This window comes from Hyalella azteca, unplaced genomic scaffold (genome assembly GCF_000764305.2).
Source record: "Hyalella azteca isolate HAZT.00-mixed unplaced genomic scaffold, Hazt_2.0.2 contig14251, whole genome shotgun sequence".
Lineage (NCBI taxonomy): Eukaryota > Metazoa > Arthropoda > Malacostraca > Amphipoda > Hyalellidae > Hyalella > Hyalella azteca.
In genome coordinates, this window is record NW_025944142.1 from 13959 (window position 1) to 33438 (window position 19480).

The 19480-nt window shown below is 42.0% G+C and overlaps 1 protein-coding gene across 1 annotated transcript; it reads right to left on the minus strand.

Moving 5' to 3' along the window:
* Positions 1 to 507: 507 nt before the first annotated feature.
* LOC108672375 lies at positions 508 to 18019 on the minus strand. Its single transcript, XM_018160019.2, has 14 exons — positions 17637 to 18019; positions 12536 to 13157; positions 11434 to 11657; positions 10345 to 10757; positions 9970 to 10101; positions 9071 to 9227; positions 7785 to 7935; positions 7239 to 7489; positions 6971 to 7071; positions 6640 to 6737; positions 6104 to 6256; positions 3061 to 5336; positions 1949 to 2098; positions 508 to 1687 (listed from the first exon to the last, which is right to left on the minus strand). Exons 1-14 carry the CDS (start codon positions 17723 to 17725, stop codon positions 877 to 879), a joined length of 5628 nt encoding a protein of 1875 aa, XP_018015508.1. The 5' UTR covers positions 17726 to 18019; the 3' UTR covers positions 508 to 876.
* Between the last annotated feature and the right edge of the window lie 1461 nt (positions 18020 to 19480).

Below are 19480 nucleotides of genomic sequence, written 5' to 3' on the forward strand. Positions count from 1 at the left end.
AGAGACTGGACCGTTACTGGCATATGCCTGGCACGGGCCCGACAGTATAGTATGAACACGGCGTTGATGCATTAGTGAATGTTCCAAGGCTGAACAACGACATCAAATGATTAGACGCAAACCGCTCCAAACATTCAATAACAATATTGTGTTCATATCATGTGCAGAGTACAGCAAATAAATGCATTTAAGGCACCAAGCATTACGGCACAGCCCACCTGGTAGAAAAGATTATTGAACGCAAACGTCCCAGCAGGTAATAAGAGTAGCAGCCATCGGAGCTATAGTACGCAGCAATCTGCCACACAAGCTGAGGCTGGCATAATTCAGATGCAGAGCCAACATGAGCGTTGCTATTCAACCACTCTGTGTTACTTGGCACTTTCACACTGTTTTTAGCGCATTTTCTCATTTATGAAAAAAATGCACTAGGTATTGTGCTCGCCATGTCCGTCTGTCCGTCCGTCTGTCTGTCTGTCCGTGACTTCACGTTTACGTCGACGAGAAAATGCGCGCTCTGTCACTCACTGCAGTGAGTACTGAGTTATATTTTTCAAAGACTACTGAGCTTTCCATACATTGCACCATTATTTATTCATTTCATTATTTTCGAGAAGTAAGTAGGTATGGACAAGCGTCGACGAAATAACGTCGCAGAAAAGGATAAATATACTCAGACTATAAAGGTGATTGCTGAAAAGTATCACAGTCAAAAGTAAAATGTCAAACAGGAAAACAACACTATTTTAATATCACAGCACGGCTGATCATGCAAGATAATTATAAGGCGTTAATCCGTTCTTGAAAAATAAAACTCGATGAGCATTAAGATAGGTGCATACGAAAGGTTAGTCAAAGCTATATAATAGCTAAAGTTCAACGTATAGCGAGCCCATACATAGTAGCTAAGTGAGGCGAATGAGATGAAGCCGTAGCCAGCAGAAGCGGCAGATCATTCAGATCCAGTCCTAAAGCGGACGGCAAATCAGCTAATCGACTTGGGTTTATCCCCACCTTCGTGCGAGCATTCAGAGTAACGTTGCCCTCACGGTCACGACTTTCGCTTAGTACGGTAGTTCCACCCAGTAAGTAATTGGCGAGAACCAGTGATTGCCTGTACACTTCCGAGAGTTTATCATCCAGACACTGCAATACAGTGTCAGGATCAGCACCAAGCAGCACGAGCTGAAGTAAAGAGTCCGTGATACTCGCAATGAGAGGCGACATACCTACGACTATTCCATCACTGTCACTAGTCACTATATTCACGCTCCAGTCATCGAAATCAGCTAGAATGGCATTATGGCTTACTTTAAATTGTGAGAATCTAGCATCTACTGCAAGGTTCAGGCGCAAGGCTTTCAAAACGACAGATTTGGAAGTTTCACAACGAGCATTTTTATCGGCAGATGACAAGCCAGCACGATTGGACGGCTCAGTTCTGCCCAGTGAAGGAGCATTCGTCTTGGTAGACGAACCTCCGAAAAGTCTCGTGGGGCTGGTGCCAAACAGCGATGAAGCGAAAGCCAGGGTGCCCTGAACAGTAGATTTAGTTTCACATTCCAAAGCAGACGATAGCGATGACGGACGACCGCTCTGAAGGCTGTAAGCACTGCGGTCAGAGGAGGGTTGATACGTTGTGATTGACCGCGCCGAAGATTCCGAGCCAAATCTCGACGCCGATCCACTGTAAATAATCTTGATGGTAGCACGGTTTACAAATGTCACAACACAATAGCAATAGACATTAGCATATGATTGTTATATATTACATCTACATAATTCAACTTATAATTGGACCGGTTGGAGGATTACACAAATGAATACTTGTAATTTACTGGTTAATCGTTATTTAATCGTTAGTTCTAAACAGAATCTATCATACCGGTTAGTCGTTAGTTCTAAACAGAATCTATCAAAGAAAATGACCACGAGAACGGATTGTAACCTGTTGCCGAAGCCTGATCGCGAGTTGAAGTGTTCAGAGTCGGTGTTGATGACGGCCTGTAGCACGTATACGGGCGAGTAACGGTCCAGAACGCCACCGATCACTCCCTCGGCAACCCCGAGCACTGATCGTGGCGAACAAACGTCAACTCTGCCGGGTAAAGTAAATTGAATGCATTTATCTCAGTTTAATTGAAAGAGTCAATCTTAATAGAGTAGCATATGGAATAAAATTAATATAATGAAGCTAAAATGGAAGACAAGTCGTTAAGACGGTGAACTAAAACAACAATGAGCGCGTATTAACGTTGATGCGAAACAAGACAACGAAACACTTCTTAAAGAAAATAGTCTGTCTACCAGGTAATTTGCTACTCTCTATAAAACCGCAACATGAATCCAGGTCTGATTCAGAGATTAATAAAGATTTCAGAGATGATTGCCTCCTGTGGCGGCAAGTAACACCGAAAACCCACCTAGAAGGTACTATACGATACCTAGCTTAACAAGCTTAACGGCCAAATTTTCTCAGCAACGTAATAGACAGTCAATAACGGCCCCCACTATTAAGTTAACTATGCATCGGTGGCGAGAAGAGTTACAATCCTAATTTTTTGATGAAATTAAGATTCTTCTACTATTCATAAAATTATTTATATTAAACTTTTCACTTCTTGTTGATTTATTCATGAAGAATATCCCTTTCAAATAAATAATTAACCACGAGTCAGCTATTATGTTCACCGTGAAATTAGCGTTACACACAAAAATACCTATGAAAATGAGGATGAGAACTGATAATTAAAAGAAAAGTAGAAATCAGATAACAGCTCAAGGCACAAACCTTTGAAAAAAATGGAGACTAGAGTGAATTGATCCTAATTGTCATTAGCGCCAAAATGAACATGTCCCTATAGCGCTTCCTAAATCGAAGCTAAATTCAAACATAATGTCGAAATATATCACGGTTCTCATTCTATCACGTACTCAATCAGATGTATCACGTACTCACGCAAGGATTAACAGAAATTTGTAATCCATGATTCTGATTCATTTACTTGCAAAGGATTGTTGGATTCACCTCAATTGATGAATTCTCCCTCACATACTTACGAAGGCTCTGGAAGGAAGACGCAGGCGATTTTTGGCTCATGCCGCTTCGTCGTGTCTATTTTTCTTGATGGTTTCTCGCGCACTGGTACATCGTAAGTTTCAACCTGGGTGGTGGGATCTACGTCCGTTCCCGGCCGTACAGCTTCCCGAAAATTTTCATCTTTTGAAATCCCTGCCTTGAAATTCATAGCATTCGAAATGACCTCATCCGAGGAAGCGGGAAGAAAATTAGTAGAAGACGCTCCAGGAACCGGGGACCCAGCAGGCGGTACACTAATAGCGCGATTAAAACCAGCACTGCAAGACACCTGAGCTACTGGACCCGTAGTCACAGCCGTTGTAATATCTGCGGCAGGTCTGAGCTGCGTCGCAGATATTATTGCATCAACTGGAGAGACGACCGCCACATTAGCAGGATGCGCAGACGGTATTGTTGGAGCTAAAGATTTCTTAGATTGGTCAGAAGTTTCATCAGACGGCGCACTGTCTTTAGTGAGGCTAGCTGCCATATTACGAGCAGAACAATCCACAGTGACCATAGCAGTAGTTGTTCTAGTAGGGGAGGCTCTCGTCGTGACCAAATTTTTAACTGAAGGTGTAATACCAGCGGCAGAAGTAGGGGCATAGCTGGAGGCAAGCGTATATGTTTCAGTGGGAATAGGAGATTTACCTTCAAATACCACACAAGTTTTGGTGGTAGATGAAACAACCGTGGGAACAATAGTTGTTGCGACAGACGAGACCATCGGTGCGGCATTTGGGGCAGTGCCACGTCTCTTGGCAGTAGGATCGCTACTGGTGCGTTTGTGGCCAAGAATGTGGTCCCGTTTAAGCCAGCGTTCGCTACCACTTCTGTTGACACCACCGAAAGTTTCTGGGGCTAATCCGTCCAAACAAACCGCTCGAGCAACGTTCCTTGACTCCCTCATTTCTAAAAAATCTCGCGGGTGTGGGGAGCAAGTGTGCGCATTTTCAGTGGTTTTCGGTGAAGATCCTCCTAAGTCATCGTCGTCCTCTCCGATGACGAAAATTACTTTCTTTACGTCGTCTGCATCTGACCGTACAGGTCTTTTCTGTTGCTCCGTGTTAATAAGAGACCCCTGAGTGGAATCTACAACACCGCTGTTGTTCTCTGACAGTGGTGAAACGCCAGTACACGCACTTTCATCTTGTGATATTTTATCACTTAAACCTCGATCTGAAGAGGCTTTACGGGTAAACTTATGCATCACTTCTGAAGACCCAGAAGAGGAAACCCGACTGGACTCCCCTTCATGCGTTATCCTGTCAGGGGTAGTTCGACACAATTTTCTAACTTTAGCAGCGATCACATCAGGCTGGAACTCGGCAGGTCCAAATACCTCTCTGTGACAATCAAGAGTAGAAAGATCAGGATAGATGGGAGCAGTCAAAGAACTGCGAGATGACCTGCGCGATTCACTTTTATCAAGCAAGCTGCTCTGTTCCTTCAGAGTGCTATCTGATAATGAAGAAAGCGAGTTGGATAAATCAGTTAAGTTGAAGGATGTTTTCGACGTTGGAATAGATTTTGTAGCCGATACACTTGAAACATGTGTTTCAGTTGGTAACAAATTGCTATTACACGCTTCATTATCTCGTTCACTCTGGTCATAAATCTTTTTCAAAGATATGCTTGCTTTGGAAACAATCGTCTCGGTTTTCGCTGTATCCGTATAGCTGGATCTGCACTGATCATTAGACATCTCTTCGTCACCGCTGTTCGAAAAGGAATGTTGTGATACCGCCACGTTGACAGATAAATTTTCATTGTGAACTCTCTGGCATTTCTGATCTGTTAACATAAACTCGGGCTGTGAAGTGACCTCATGCTTACGGAAGTTGAGATCTGGAGACCCGAGCTCTGAAAGAGTTTCCAGCGCAGTGCCCGTCATGCCTTGGATCGAGGACCGTTTGCGGTACAATGCGGTGCTTGTATGGCCTGAGACTGCAGGACTACATTCACTAGACGATACTTTACAGTTACTGTCATCTGAAGATCTTCTGCAACTGCCACTAGAAGAAGATCGCTGCAGGGTCACTTCAGATGAATTTCTGGTGAAACTCTCAGCTATTACGTTAGATTTTAACTTGGACGGCTGAGTATGTTCTGTGAGAATGGAGGAGCTGTTATCTCTTGAAATATTTGGTTCGGTGACAGTATTCCGGAATATTCTTGGGTTAGGAATTTCAGCTACAACTTCTTCCTTGGGAAACAAATTCAAGCACTCGCCAGGCAAAACCCCACGTTCTTCAACCTGAGAAAAAGCATTCAAAACATTAGTGGCCTGTGAAAACATAGCACACGAATAAAAACATTCGTATTTAAAATAAAAAAATAAGGCAGAATGGACGGAACAGGAAGCCAGATGCATGCTGATCAATTGCTTCACAGATAAAATATTTCCATGTAAAATATAATACAGAATTAAAACAGGTTTAGGGAGAAACTTCATCACTGACGTGCAAGGGCCGAGCATATCGAACGCTATAACCAGGCTGGGAAGCAATAGGAGGCGCAACAGAAGTAGGGGGATGTCGATCTAGGCACTGTTAACGTTGACGCGGGAACAAGACGAGACAACGCCGAATTTAAAAAAAAAATAGTCATTAAATAAGTTCATTTATTTTCTATGAAAATATACGGATTGCTTTCTTATCCAGTTCACGAATCATACCATACTTCGTATTATACAATTTCATGATAGAAGCAGACACTGGAACTAAAACGAATAGGTATTAAGTGATAGCTCCTTGTTTACGAGATAATGTACCATGAAACCACGCACGCTCAATATTGATCTTGACGAAAAAGACGTGTCGAAAACTGGCGGGTTTGTTCGCGTCACCTACCACATTAACTCACCTACATTACCTGACGAGGTAGGAGAGGAGGGTGAGGCAGTGCTGCCGAGTTACCTGCTGACACCTGACGAGGTAGGAGAGGAGGGTGAGGCAGTGCTGCCGAAACCTGCTGACACCTGACGAGGTAGGAGAGGAGGGAGAGGCAGTGCTGCCGAGTTACCTGCTGACACCTGACGAGGTAGGAGAGGAGGCTGAGGCAGTGCTGCAACAGCGACGGCGATGACCCGAGCAGCACCGTTCGGCAGCACTGTGGAGGGTGGCCCAAACAGCCCTGCAGCTCCAGCAGCTGTGTCAGCAGCCCGCTCTCATTCTCCTTAAAGAGTTCAAATAAGGTACAAACGTTACAAAAAATGCCTTCGAGTAATTCATCATTAAAGGCAGCAAGCTACATTGATGTAGCGTAATTTAGGCGCACGTTCCTCGCCAACTTATTACGTTGATCATTGAGACAAAAATAATTTCATTGAGGAACATTTTACAATAAATTAACTCTGAAATCTCAATAGAATGAATGTAGTTTTAAAAAAATCACACTGCACGAAAGAGTCAAAAGCACCTCAACGCAGTGAATTGCGTTACTGAAATCCAATGTCATTACAAATCAGTCGAGTGTTGTCAAGGCTGTAATAACGAATCAGTATTTAAATTTGAATATTTGACATCTGGCTATTTGAATGGCAGTTCCATTAATGTCACCTGGGGCTGATGGAAGAAAAAAGGCTGCGAGGAACCTGGACCAGGCGCGCTGCTATCACTGCAGTAATCTGCTGCAGCAGACATCGTTGCTGTAGTAACTGCAAGAAAAATACAATTTTATTTTTAATATACCAAAAACAATACTCAGTGGCAGCAATTACGACGCTAAAATAAATCATAACTGAATAGACAAAAGCTGAATGAAGTGTGAAACATCTTCGCTTACAGTATATCAAACCATATGAATAGACTAAAGCCATAAATGTCATCATGGAATATCAATAGACTAAAGCTACATATGTCATACAGAGAATATCAAGATGAATGATACCTGGTAAAGCAATGTGAGCAGCGGCGTCTTCTCTGAGGGCGACGCTCGTAACCCAGCCCAGGTGGTAGGTTAGCACCGCCGTGAGCAGGCGGCTCATGAAGCTGTTCACATGAGGAAAAAATACAGCCACTATTACCAGAGATACAGCATCAATAATAACCATTTATACGGCATCCACTCTTTTCACAGATAAGGCATCCACTAATACCACTAGAATGCAGCCTAAATAATAATCAGTGCCATTAACTGAAGCAAAACACGGACTCACAAGTTGGTCTGCTTGGTGTCGTGTTCCTGAAGCAATAGACGCAAGGAACCAACGAGCGCGGCACTCAGGGCCTGACGCCGAGCCTTCCCGTCCAACTCGGCGCCGCCGTCGCGAGGCAGGGCGTCTGCGGCAGGGACCAACAAGCCGCTGTCGCTGCTGCTAGCAAGAGGCTGAGAAGCCGCGGGAGTGGAGAGAATCTCCAGCCACAGTGCAGATGTCACTCTGGGACCGTACAGCAAGTCCAGCAGCTCCTGCAACCAGGGCTAGTGAATACAGTGGAAATGATACGAACAGAAATTATTATGGATGGTAAGTCATACATAAAAAAATACAATATCGCCAAGTATGCCAATACACCAAAACCTACCATCAAATAAATTAATTTATAATATAGTTCAGATTGATAATACAGGTCGTCCGTCACATCTTGAAATTATGAAAGAGTCCGGATAAGGTTGCAACATCCACCTATAAGTTGTTCAAATGCCTTAAATGGTAAAATCTTATTGAAAAACATTAAAACTTTGACGATAGAAAAAGTCTCACCCTCTGGAAAGCAGCAACAGCAGCATGGGCCCGTGACACGAAGCTGGAGGAGCTGTGATAGGCGACATCGAGGGCGGCCTGCAGTCTGTTGATGCAGCCCTCCAACAGCGGCGCCTGCAACACCACCCACCGCTCTAGGGCCAGCTGCTCTCTGTAAACATCACACTTCAGTACCTGACATTGGCCCAACGTTGCAAGACCCTAAACTGCAATACCCCTAACGTTTCAACCTAGATCTGCACAACGTTGCAAGACCAGCGCCTCTGCACAAACTACAACTCAGTAACAGGCATGTGCTACCCTAGCCCCACAACCACTTCAGGGCCAGATTGTATCTGCGAGAACTAACGCCCGTCATCAGCAACAGGCGCAAATTACATTAACAGCGGCAGCCGTTTTCCAGTAAAATGCGGCTGTTCTGTTTACTACGGAAGTGAAAAAATGAATCCTCGAGCACATAAGCTAAAAGTGGAAGCAGCGACGCCCACGCAGATCCTAACATCAGCTACAATTTCACAGGAAATTTAGATAGGAAATACGAATTAAAGGCCTTAGCTGCACCCGACACCGGTTAGTTTCTCAGCACAAAAAAAGGAATCTTGATGCAAAAATAAAGGTAAAAAGCAGTAGCTTGTTATGAAACTATCAAAATTTCAGGAATTTTTTCCATTTAAAGTAACATCAATAATTGATAGTTTATTTCTATTCCTCATCCAAATTACTGAAACAATTGCAATTTCCGTTTTCGAATGACTTAACTAATGCATATTTTACTTCTGTTCTTTTCGTAAGTTAGGTATACTACCTACCAACAATCATGAACGGTTCAAATAACTATAAGAATTTCAATAACAATCACTCAAGATGTAACTAAAACTTAGGAAATGAGAGCACAGTCAATTTGGCTTCAATTAGAGTCCTATAACTATAATCTTTACCTATATCTCTTCTTTGGAGTTTAATCAGTTTATTCATCTCAGTACATCCTTAAGTCACAGTACTAGAACAGGATGCACGCTTGTGGTACCCCGAGTCATTTTTCTATTCAACATCTATTCTATTCAAGTTAGTGAAAAACGAACATAAATGTAGACACTTCAAAGGTTTATTCCCTGTGTAAACTCAGATGAATTAATGGATCATACTGTTCAAATACTGACACTTTCTAGAGGACTGATATATACGCCTTTTTGCAAGGCCATACTGGGTCCGGATGACTCAGAGTTGAGCAAAAAGTGCATCGTAATTTTGACAAAGTCTCGCTCATTTCTCCGAGTACAGCGTACCTGGCACAGTCATAGCGAGGCTCGGCAGAGAGCACGACCGCAAGACCGATCCTGCCGTGCGACGCGGCAGCCACGCCGCCATCGCCGCAGGCGGGTGAGGCGACGTCGACGTGTAGTTTGCTCTCCCGTGACCTCAGGGTCGAGTTCTTACCGACACCTGGAAATACAAGGCTTAATGGCGGCTTTATATGTGGAATATCAGTTCTCTGGGACACATAAGTACCGTATTCACGTAAATAAGCTCGTATATCCAGACAGTCCAAAGAGGAATTTGAGAATGAATAATACAATTCCTTGCAACACAACCTTAATAGAATATTAGCATGTGGAATATCACTTTTCTGGGACTCATGAATTTTCACGTAAATATGCACGCCTATAAGAAGATGTTCCAAGAGGAACTTGAGGAAGTTAAATTCAATCCAAGACCTATCGTTCATGTATTTCCAAAACAGGTCATTCAAAATCCAATTGAAATTCAGGTACGATCGAAACGATACCGTTAGAAGGGTTCGGGCCAATATTTGTGAATATTCAACTAACAGTAGAAAATTTCCTGTATATAATTTGTGGAAAATTCTGCGTAATCGATATCAATGATGAGCGAGATGGTATATTTAGAAGCGGTTTTAAGAAGATCGCTCCATGAGAGCGAACCTGTACTGCCGTCAGGAGGAGAAAATTTCCCCTGCCGCGCAATCACGAGCAAGAAATGAAAGAAAAAGATTTCGCCTGCATTGTGCAAGAAAATGAGTAAAAAAGTGCACCAGCCACATCGTCAGATGCAATAAAGTCCACCAAAAGATTGCACCTGCTACACCGTTGTAGGCAAGGAATTACACCAAAAAATTGCACCTGCTACACCGTTGGAGGCAAGGAATTACACCAAAATACAGCACCTGCATCGCCGCCAGGAGGACTAAATGAGGAGCAGCTGGGGCTGGCCAGGCAGTCTAATGACGTGTCGGTCGTGCGTCGCAGGTAGCGCTTCTGAAGGTTGCTCAGGCTGCCGCTGCTGCTGTTGAGCGACCCTGAATACATGGAGTGCAGGATTTACGATATATTTCATACAATAGTAACATGAACAATTAATTGGTGAGCACAAAAAAAAGAGACCAGCCATGATACAGATGGAAAAGGTCAGTTTTCTTAACTAGGTACGTAATATGTAAGCAGCATGAAACGTTAACATAAAGATCAGGTAGTATCATACAAATATAAGATAGGATACAAATGAGTCATGCTCACTGTAGGCGAAACGATGCGATTTTTACCTTTGGACGAGACAGATCCGACGGGCGTGACAGGCAGCGACAGAAGTCCGGCGAAGGATCCCCCTGTAGCAGACAGCCAAGAAGCAGGTCCTCCGAAACCAGAGTCATCCTCGCTGGGAGAAGTGCTGGTTCGACGCAGCTCACAGCCCGGTTCCGGGAAGCCAGCAGTTGAACAAAATACACTAGAGCCACCGAATGAAGATTTCACGTCACTGACAGTGGTACTTGTGCGTCTAAACTCAGGCACATCAGAGCGATGCCGGCGCTTGTCAAGGGAAGACAGACGGCGACGGTCGGAGCTGCTGCTGCCGCCGAGGTAGAAGTTGACGCTGTCAGAGGACGGGTCTGTGGCACCTGAAGGCAGCCTTCCCAGCACCTCCAGTGAGCTGCCCATGGAGCTGATGCCAGCGTCGCTGAAGGTGTCAGCACCGTAAACATTTATCCGACTAAACATTCTTATTTTAGACTTACTCTCAAACAACTTATTTAACTCTTATTTATTCTTACTCGGAAACAACTTTTCATCAAGTTAGATAAACACTTGAAACTACATCTGTCAAATAAGATGCAACAAAATTCACAAACATTCATAGTCTTGGTTCAGATGATTTTTGCATGTTTACCAATTTAGGCAACATTTTTTCTCGATCTGTGTCAACTTTTCGGGTCGCATTCAACTGTTGTGTGTGTGGCATTTTGACCTCTACCGCTATCTAGCGCACTCGGCCGATCACAGAATACGGTGCATTAATTAACGTTCTCCAAAATCTTATCTATATTACCGAGTGTTTTTACATTCGAGGTAATTTGGGCAACACGAAAAACTAATGGGATTCGAGTTAAGTTTAGAATGTTGCCGAAATAGAAAATTATTATCTGTAAGACAAAATTAGTTGTGAAGAGTTCAAATTAGTGCGAACAGAAAATCGGAATCAAGGAGCTTGCCCTGAAATAATGCGGACCGGTAACAATCTATTATCTACCTAATCCATAATCTATATCAATGAGTCAATCTAATCTAATTTATGAATAAATCTAATCTATCAATCAATCTATTACCAAGCAATCTAGGTTGTTGCCAGCAATTACCTTGCGAGCGTTGGATGCCGGTGCGGGGCGGCTGGATGAGGCGGGATGCCTGAACCCCGGTAGCCGCCTCTAGCAGCTGGAGGTGGAGGGCGCGGCTGTACACGGGACAGCAGCACGCGTCCAGGCAGCGTGTGCAGCTTGGAACAGGGACCACGGTACGCCAGCTCGACGCTGCCGAACACAAGCTCCCCCAGCTGTTTGCTGTCACTTGCTTGGCGGCAGAACTGTGCACCATGGAGCGACATTTATATAACCCTTATTTAACTGTAAAGATACAACAGTGGCTATAGTCAGTACGATAATGACGCTGTAAAATAATGCAGTCTGACAAGACATGAACCGTTAGGTAATTGAAGACAAATGGAGCTAAAATAACTGCCAATTTTATGACAGTTTTACGACTAGTGACAAAACTTTTCACATGACAGTTTTACGATGAGAGATACAATTGTAGATAAATAGAACAGGACAACTTCTAATTTATACATTGACATTTTTACGTCATATGTTTTATGAGTTAAGTACGAAGGAAAGGTTTGCTAGAGAAAACTAAAAGGTCAAACAATACTGGTTGAATAAAAATTCTACGGAACTCATCATTTAGTTTTATTATAAATAAATACGCAATGTGTTTGTTATTTTGATTTATTACGTAAAGTATTTATGATTAACTACTATACATACATGTCACAATACAAATTAATATATTTTGAAGGAATATGTAGTCGTAATATTTTTATATATTAATATCTCGCTGATGAAAGCTTGGTTATAGTTAATCTTTGAATGATAGAAGACAAGAAAGAGTTCTGTCGTTTCTTCCAAAAACAGAATTATATAAACATGATCATGTACTATTCATGAACAAGTCTGATTCTGGCAAAAAGCAACACAAATATTCTAGCACCGCGCAACAAGGATTAATTCAAATTCATTCCAACCCAAGCAGCATTGAAATTCCAACCCAAACCACATTCATTCTAACAATAATTTAATCAAGTTCAATAAGTAAAGTTTAAATGGAAAGTACGTTCAAGGCATGAAATTCAATAAACCGAGAGATTTGAAATAGTCATAACTAAAGACGACGAGTAAGACGCACCTGGTACACGTGGTCTTCCGTTATCTCCATAATAACTTCTGTCTTGCGGGGTTGAGTGGGGCGAGCAGTTGAAGGGGAATTGTACGAGGAAATGGGGTCACTGGATCTGCTAGCCTCACGATATGATTTAAAAGAATCTTTGGTCTCATTGGAACTTGCTCTTACATTATCAGACACGGGAAGAGGGTTACTGAGAACGCATCCTGAAGAACGTGATGGTCCCAAAGTTCTAAGACGAAAAGCGGGCAAAGTGGAGGGATTACCGCTAGCTGATGATAGTCTGGTATTAGAACCAGTTGATGCCGTTTCTGGTCGAGGTTGGGTAGAGTGTAAAACACCTGCAGAAGGTGTGGTAAGAAGAGCAATACCTCTCACAGGTGCTGTTGTGAGAGGCATAGATTCGTCACTCACATTTAGGGTAGATACCGGTACTCTCAAGATGGTACTAGAGTCATAAATACACATGCGACCACGTCTCTCGCACTCGCGGAAAAGCAAAACGCGTATGCCGCTCGTGCTGATCTCGAAGCCTCGGGAAGAACAGCGTGATCTTCGATCCGAAGCAGCTCTTTGTTCTTGTATTTGGACATCGTTCCTGAGCGGTGACAGCGGTACTTCCTGACTGCAAGAACAAATTGATTCATCACGGACAAGAACTTGCTTGCTTTCGCACAAATCTAATAAAGAGTGACAACTTTTTGACCGGCTGATAGTATCTAAGAAGTTACATAAATTGTTAGGGGAACGATTAAGAATATCTATGAAGTAGTTCAGCCCGACAGGAGACTTGGAAAAGCTATTATAGTTCGCCTCTATTCGACACGGAGATCGTGAGTAACGGACACTCGCTTCAGAAACACATTGTCGAGAGAAATCGTACGACGAAATGTGACTCGTTTCTTCATTCGATAACAGAATACGAGGGCAAACAAAGGTCATTGCACGTAACTTCTGCCGGAAACAATGATACTATCATTCTATTGTAAACGACCTTTATTGATCCAGGCACAACGAGGTTTTGCAGTGTTTCCCTCTTTATTCTTCACACACAAAAATACGAGATTTCTCGCATGACCTATATGTAATTTACACGAAGATAATTAGAGCTCTTTACTAACTTATTGAAACGCCGGCTCTCGAATAATGAACTCGCGCATATTTAAGTAACATCACGGTGGCGTCAACAGAACGTATGTAAGCAAGCACTGGGAGCCACATACGTGGAACCACAGCCACGGCGCAATGAGGTAGCGAGAGGCGCGCAGAACTGAGCAAAGTTTAGCGTAAATTCGTCACCCGCGCGGCCGGTCATGTGGTCGCAGTCACGCGCGCGCGGACCTGGCTAGCCTGCCAAGGTTCTACGTCACGTATGACGTCACCAAAACTCTGAACATTCCTGTCGAGCTTAAGTTCACTCGTTCATGAATGAACAAGCAGGAAAATTTTTCAGTGTTAGATGAAACACATTTCTGGTACTTACGATTGTTTTCGATACCGAGTAACACCTTAATACTGTAGGAATGCAAAAATTTAGGCATCTATCTCAATACCTACATTTAATATCATCCATGACAAAGTCAAGGTATCAATGCTACATTCTCCAGATGTAAACGAGGGTACCTGAAAAAATTGCTATATGTTGCAAGATTATTACCTGGATTTGATTGAGATGTACTTCAACATAATCCGACAACGCTATATGGTAGGTTATTGTAAGAAAGTGGTATTGCAATAGAAGTTTTATTAAAAGTCGTCTAAAATGTTCACATGTTCTGCTTATGACACCAGTTTTTTCTTTTAACAATTAGGTCAGTTGACCTACACAACTGTCACGTAACAGACTGAATTAAGGTTGAACTGTGCTACGCAGATGAAACACGCGCAGGCTGCAAATTAGTAATGTGATAGACAGAACCAACATATATCCTTCGACTGTGGATGATAATTAATTGTGTTAAACTACTTCACTGTTTATATTGTCAACCTTCGATGTGGGTCAGTTATTACCGCCAGGACACACTAGGCGACCAGCTCGAGTCGCGGCAATGAGTCTGGCAACAGCAAACACAACGCGGAGGCCGTGACGTGCGAGGCACGAGCGCTGCACGTGCGACCAGGTGGTGCACAGCGACGCGTGCAACCAGGTGGTGCACGGCGACGCGTGCAACCTGGTGGTGCACGGCGACGCGTGCAACCAGGTGGTGCACAGCGACGCGTGCAACCAGGTGGTGCACGGCGACGCGTGCAACCTGGTGGTGCACGGCGACGCCTGCAACCAGGTGGTGCACGGCGACGCGTGCAACCCGGTGGTGCACAATGCTTGCAAACAAATCTTTTTCTAATTATAACTCTACAATCCAATTGTTGATGAAACTGCGTGATTCAGCCCTAAAATTCTTAAATTTCCTAAAATTTGCAATTTTAAGTACCTATACAGGATATTTTATTAATGAGCAAGATTTCTCAAACCTCAAAAATCTAATATCTCAATTTTGACACTTATGTTAACACATAGATTAGATATAATTCATATAGTAAAAGTCTCCCAGCTCTAAAAAAAGGAAAACTCTGGTCATGGCTAAAACAAGCCAATTTGGAAATTTTGCAAGAATTCTGAAAAATGCAAAAATAACAATCTGTTCATGGGTAATTTTCAAATATGATGAGCAAAAAATTTTCCCTTTTTCTTTATTTTTCATGAAAAAATTACAGAAAGGTTGTAAAATTATCGAGGAGATATGAAGACTTTTGTTTTTGTCTCATTTGTTAGGTGCTTTAGCCCAATTTTACAGTTTGGTTGAACAGAAGAAATATTCCGCAGCCTACACCTGTCTTCCAAATGTGGACTGGACTAGCATTCCTAAAATCAGAGTAAAATTCAGGAGAGACAATTAAACAAATGAACTTATTATACTGGATCAGAAAATTTGAACCAATAGTTCGCCTTTTCACTCAATTGATATTTTGGAATTGATCAAGTTGTCAGGAAGGAAGGAAGGAATTTCCCTTATTGTTAGTGAAATGTTGCAGCTTCAATGTGACAAGTTTTCGTTACATTTGGAATCTTGTGGCCCATTTGTGCACCTTTCTTTACAATAGATTGGAGTTAATTCACCTATTGGGAATCTTGTGGTTTCAAAAATGGTGAGGAAGCTCAGGTAGCCATTTCAAAAATGATGGGAAAGCTCTAGTTACAGCATGAAATGTAGATAGATTCCATGCCTAGTTGACAGGCTGCCATTATGGGTACGGTAGCTGGGCACTGGGCAGATGCTACCTGTGAAAGACAGACACTACCTGTGAAAGAGATGAAAATGCCTGGATTGTGGTTGATTTCCCCTGCTTTCTGGCCTTTTCCCAAATCCAAAAATAAGAATACAAGCACATTTTAAAAGCAAATTTCAAAAATTATCCATGAAATAATAATTTTTAACTACAATTTATGGATAATTTTTCTCAATATTTTGATATTGCAGATTAGCCATGTCAGATCCATCTTGAAATGAGCACCAACTGCCAGATTAGCTGGTGTGGAAAATGTCTACTATGTTTCAAGCCGTGACTAGAGCTTTCCCGACATTTTCAGAATTGCAAGATTCCAGCAAGATGACATATACCACCTATCTAATTGTTGACATGGCACAAAATCAGGCTGCAACACAGGAGATTTCAAATAATTTGATATTTTTAGAGTAATCAAATCTATTGAAAATTTGCTGCTTTGGAGCCAGGACCCAGGAGATACATCAGTACGTATCAGTAGTAACCAGGATAGGAATTTTCCTACTTTTTTCTGAAATCTTGCGGCTCTGGTGTGACAAATTTTTAAAACTCGTGGCTCTGGCGTGACAACCTTGTGGCTCTAGCATGACAAATTTTAATTAGTACATTTGAAAAACCTGTGGCCCGATCATGCACTTTTGCTAACAATTAGATAGGAGGTAATTCATCTGGCATGAATCTTGCGGTTCTGGAAATGGCGGGAAAGCTCTAGTCACGGCCCTAAAGGGAGATGTTTTCCATGCTTGTCAGTAACTAGTAGAGAAATTCCAATCCTGCAACCTCAGTCTGCAGCCTCTGCAGAGTAGTAGCAAAGGAGAACGTTTTTTGTTTTCCTTCCACAAGTTAATTTTAAGTCATTTAAGGGGAGCGTCTTGGTCCATAAAAAAACTTTTTTATTTACGGACGGATCACTTCGAAATTTAATACACGTATGCAAAACGGAATTCTAAGACTTTTTTGTTCCTGTGAATTTTTCGCAAATTTGAAAGAAAATGAGAAATTCTTAGAAAACAGACAAAAAAGGGGGTACTGTAGAAATATCCGCGGGCCTAGGATTTTCAAGCTACAAGCCCTACAACATCGAGACACATATCATTCGATGCGTAAAGACCATATCTACAAATTGATGTAGGCGTTTTTTTAAATTTCCAATTTTGTCCAGGGTGTGGGAGCATTTTTTGTAAATTTCTTGGAAATTTTTCGATTTTACCCCATTCTACCCCACCCTTTTTGCAAAATAAAATACAAACTATAACGAAATTAGAAAAACGCATATCTATCAAACGCATTAGAAAAACGCATTCTCATATCTATGAACTAAGAAATAGGTTAAAATATTGAGTGGAAGAGGAGAGAAATTTAAAATGAACTGATTCAGTGATTCTAGAAAATCTTTGCTTTGCTATGCATTATGCAGCCTAGGTGCCTAGCTATGTTGCTATCAACTAGTACTCTAGTTAGTCTAGTAGGATATGCAGGATTCAGCAGGCAGCAGGAGATACTGCAAAAAAACTTGCTTTGCCTTCAGTTTATGTCATCAAAATTCAAAAACTATATAAAATGAATAAAAGTGCCAGTGGTTAGAGCTAGTACAATTTCAACTTAGGTATAGATTTCAATTACCCCTATAGAATATTAATGCTGCAAAGATCTATCTCTTTTTCTAAAAGTTTGGTGCAATTCTGTCAATAAAATGTATACTTTCTATTAAGTTCTAGTGGGTGGCAAAGAGGCAAATCAAGAGACAAAATTGCACCAACATTAACAGAACTGACTCAACTCAACTGAGCAAACTGCAAAGAAGCAACAAAATACTTACCCATCAGAGCCATCACTCTTGTGAATCTGAGAAGCATGAGACTCTTCAAAGTTCTTACGTGTATGAAACAACCTATTCCATAGGTCCATCTTTCGTTTTCATTTTATCAACATTCAACACATCATTCGCTGATCATTGTGATTGTGAGTTGTGACTTCCTCAATCCTCATCTGATTGTACACGGTGAAGATTTAAAACGCATTTATGAATATTAGTAGTGAGAATTGAAAGCATAATTGTCAAATAATCAACACAAAAATATTTCTTGGTATGGATATCGAAGGTTTAAAGTGACCTAATGGAAATAGTGGCCTGATCTCAATCATCGGTTCAAGTTATAACCAGGCACCAAACATGGATCTCATTTAACTGTGCGCGAGCTGCCAAACTTGTAAACATCACGTGCATAGTGAATGAAATTTGGACGGAACTTAATTTCGCGACTACGTAGTACGATGCAGCTAAATTAGCGTTTATCAGGTGAATGTTAAAACTAAAAGAGCCGTGGACATGATTTACATATTTAAATATTTCGTGATTTAAAATTGGTGCATTAAATCTTAATAAGTCTTGAATATAATTAATTTTTATTCCTAATACCCGTAATACGATGTTTAATACTCGATAGTTTAAATGTTGAGGGCAAAGCTGATAATAGAATAATATTAACATAACATAACATACGTAGTGATGTCGGCGCTGAAGAGTAGGCCACTGCTGATGTGGCCAGTCGCTGATTCTTGTCCTTTTCGTGACTTGTTCACAGAAGATCTAAAATCGTGTCATTTGACCGGATCTTTTCAGAACTGATGATAGTTTGAAATAACTCCTAGACTTCCACCGGGTTCGATGTGGTGCTAGACAAATTGGTCATAAAGAAAAAAAATTATACGCAATGAGTTTATTCCATAAAAAATTGATAATTGAATATTGGTTAATGTTATTACATTGAATATTTTTCATTGTCAGAGAGATGAGTTATGATACTGAATAAATTTAGTTCTACGACGAGTACCGAATTATGATAAGACTCGTAGGTTTCACAGCACAATATATATTATTAAATTTACGTTAAATTACTTTGAAATCAATTTAAGTTGACAGAGTTTAGATTAGATCATTTAATCATACTCATTGCAGGCTTAACGCCAACGATTTCTGTTTAGTTTAATACTCGAACAGTTACGCAGTTTAGACTGAGTCGTGGCTCCAATATTATGGCAATCACTTATTGCGAGGGCGCAGCCGTAGGTCACAAATTTTACTCATAAATAAGCCATGGAGCCAATGCTCAGCTTCACTATGCATTAACTTTACTCAGCCTCAGAGCTAGAAGCCGCAGACTACGCTTGATCTCCGTAATGCAGACAGGCGACACTCTGCCGAGATATGCGCCGTGGCTCTTCAGGCAATGCTTAAAGCATGCTCGCTCATAAGCAAGCAGTTCCCCATCGCACTACCTGTTCCGGCTTTACCTCTTTCGGCCTAACCTATTCACGCTGTCCCGGCTCACAACCTTCTTGCAGCCAATAACTGGCTCTGCCAGAACACTTGGAGCGCCTGTCTAACTTCCTGCAGCCAATGACGAGGTTAGGTCCGCTCAGGTTTGTTTTGGGTGGAGAAATGTTGCAACTTGTGTAGGTTAGGCCTAAAGAGGTTTGGCCAGTTTCACTATGGCTTAATGCACCGGCTGACGCCACAGCGTTACAGGATCGAATGTCTGCCTGCATGGACGCTGTCTTCAGACCGGATGCGCTCCAACCGGCTCCAGCTCAATACGTTAAAAACCGACTATATTTGGTTTGCGACTGCTCGGCGCCGGCATCAGCTTCCGGCCAACCCTG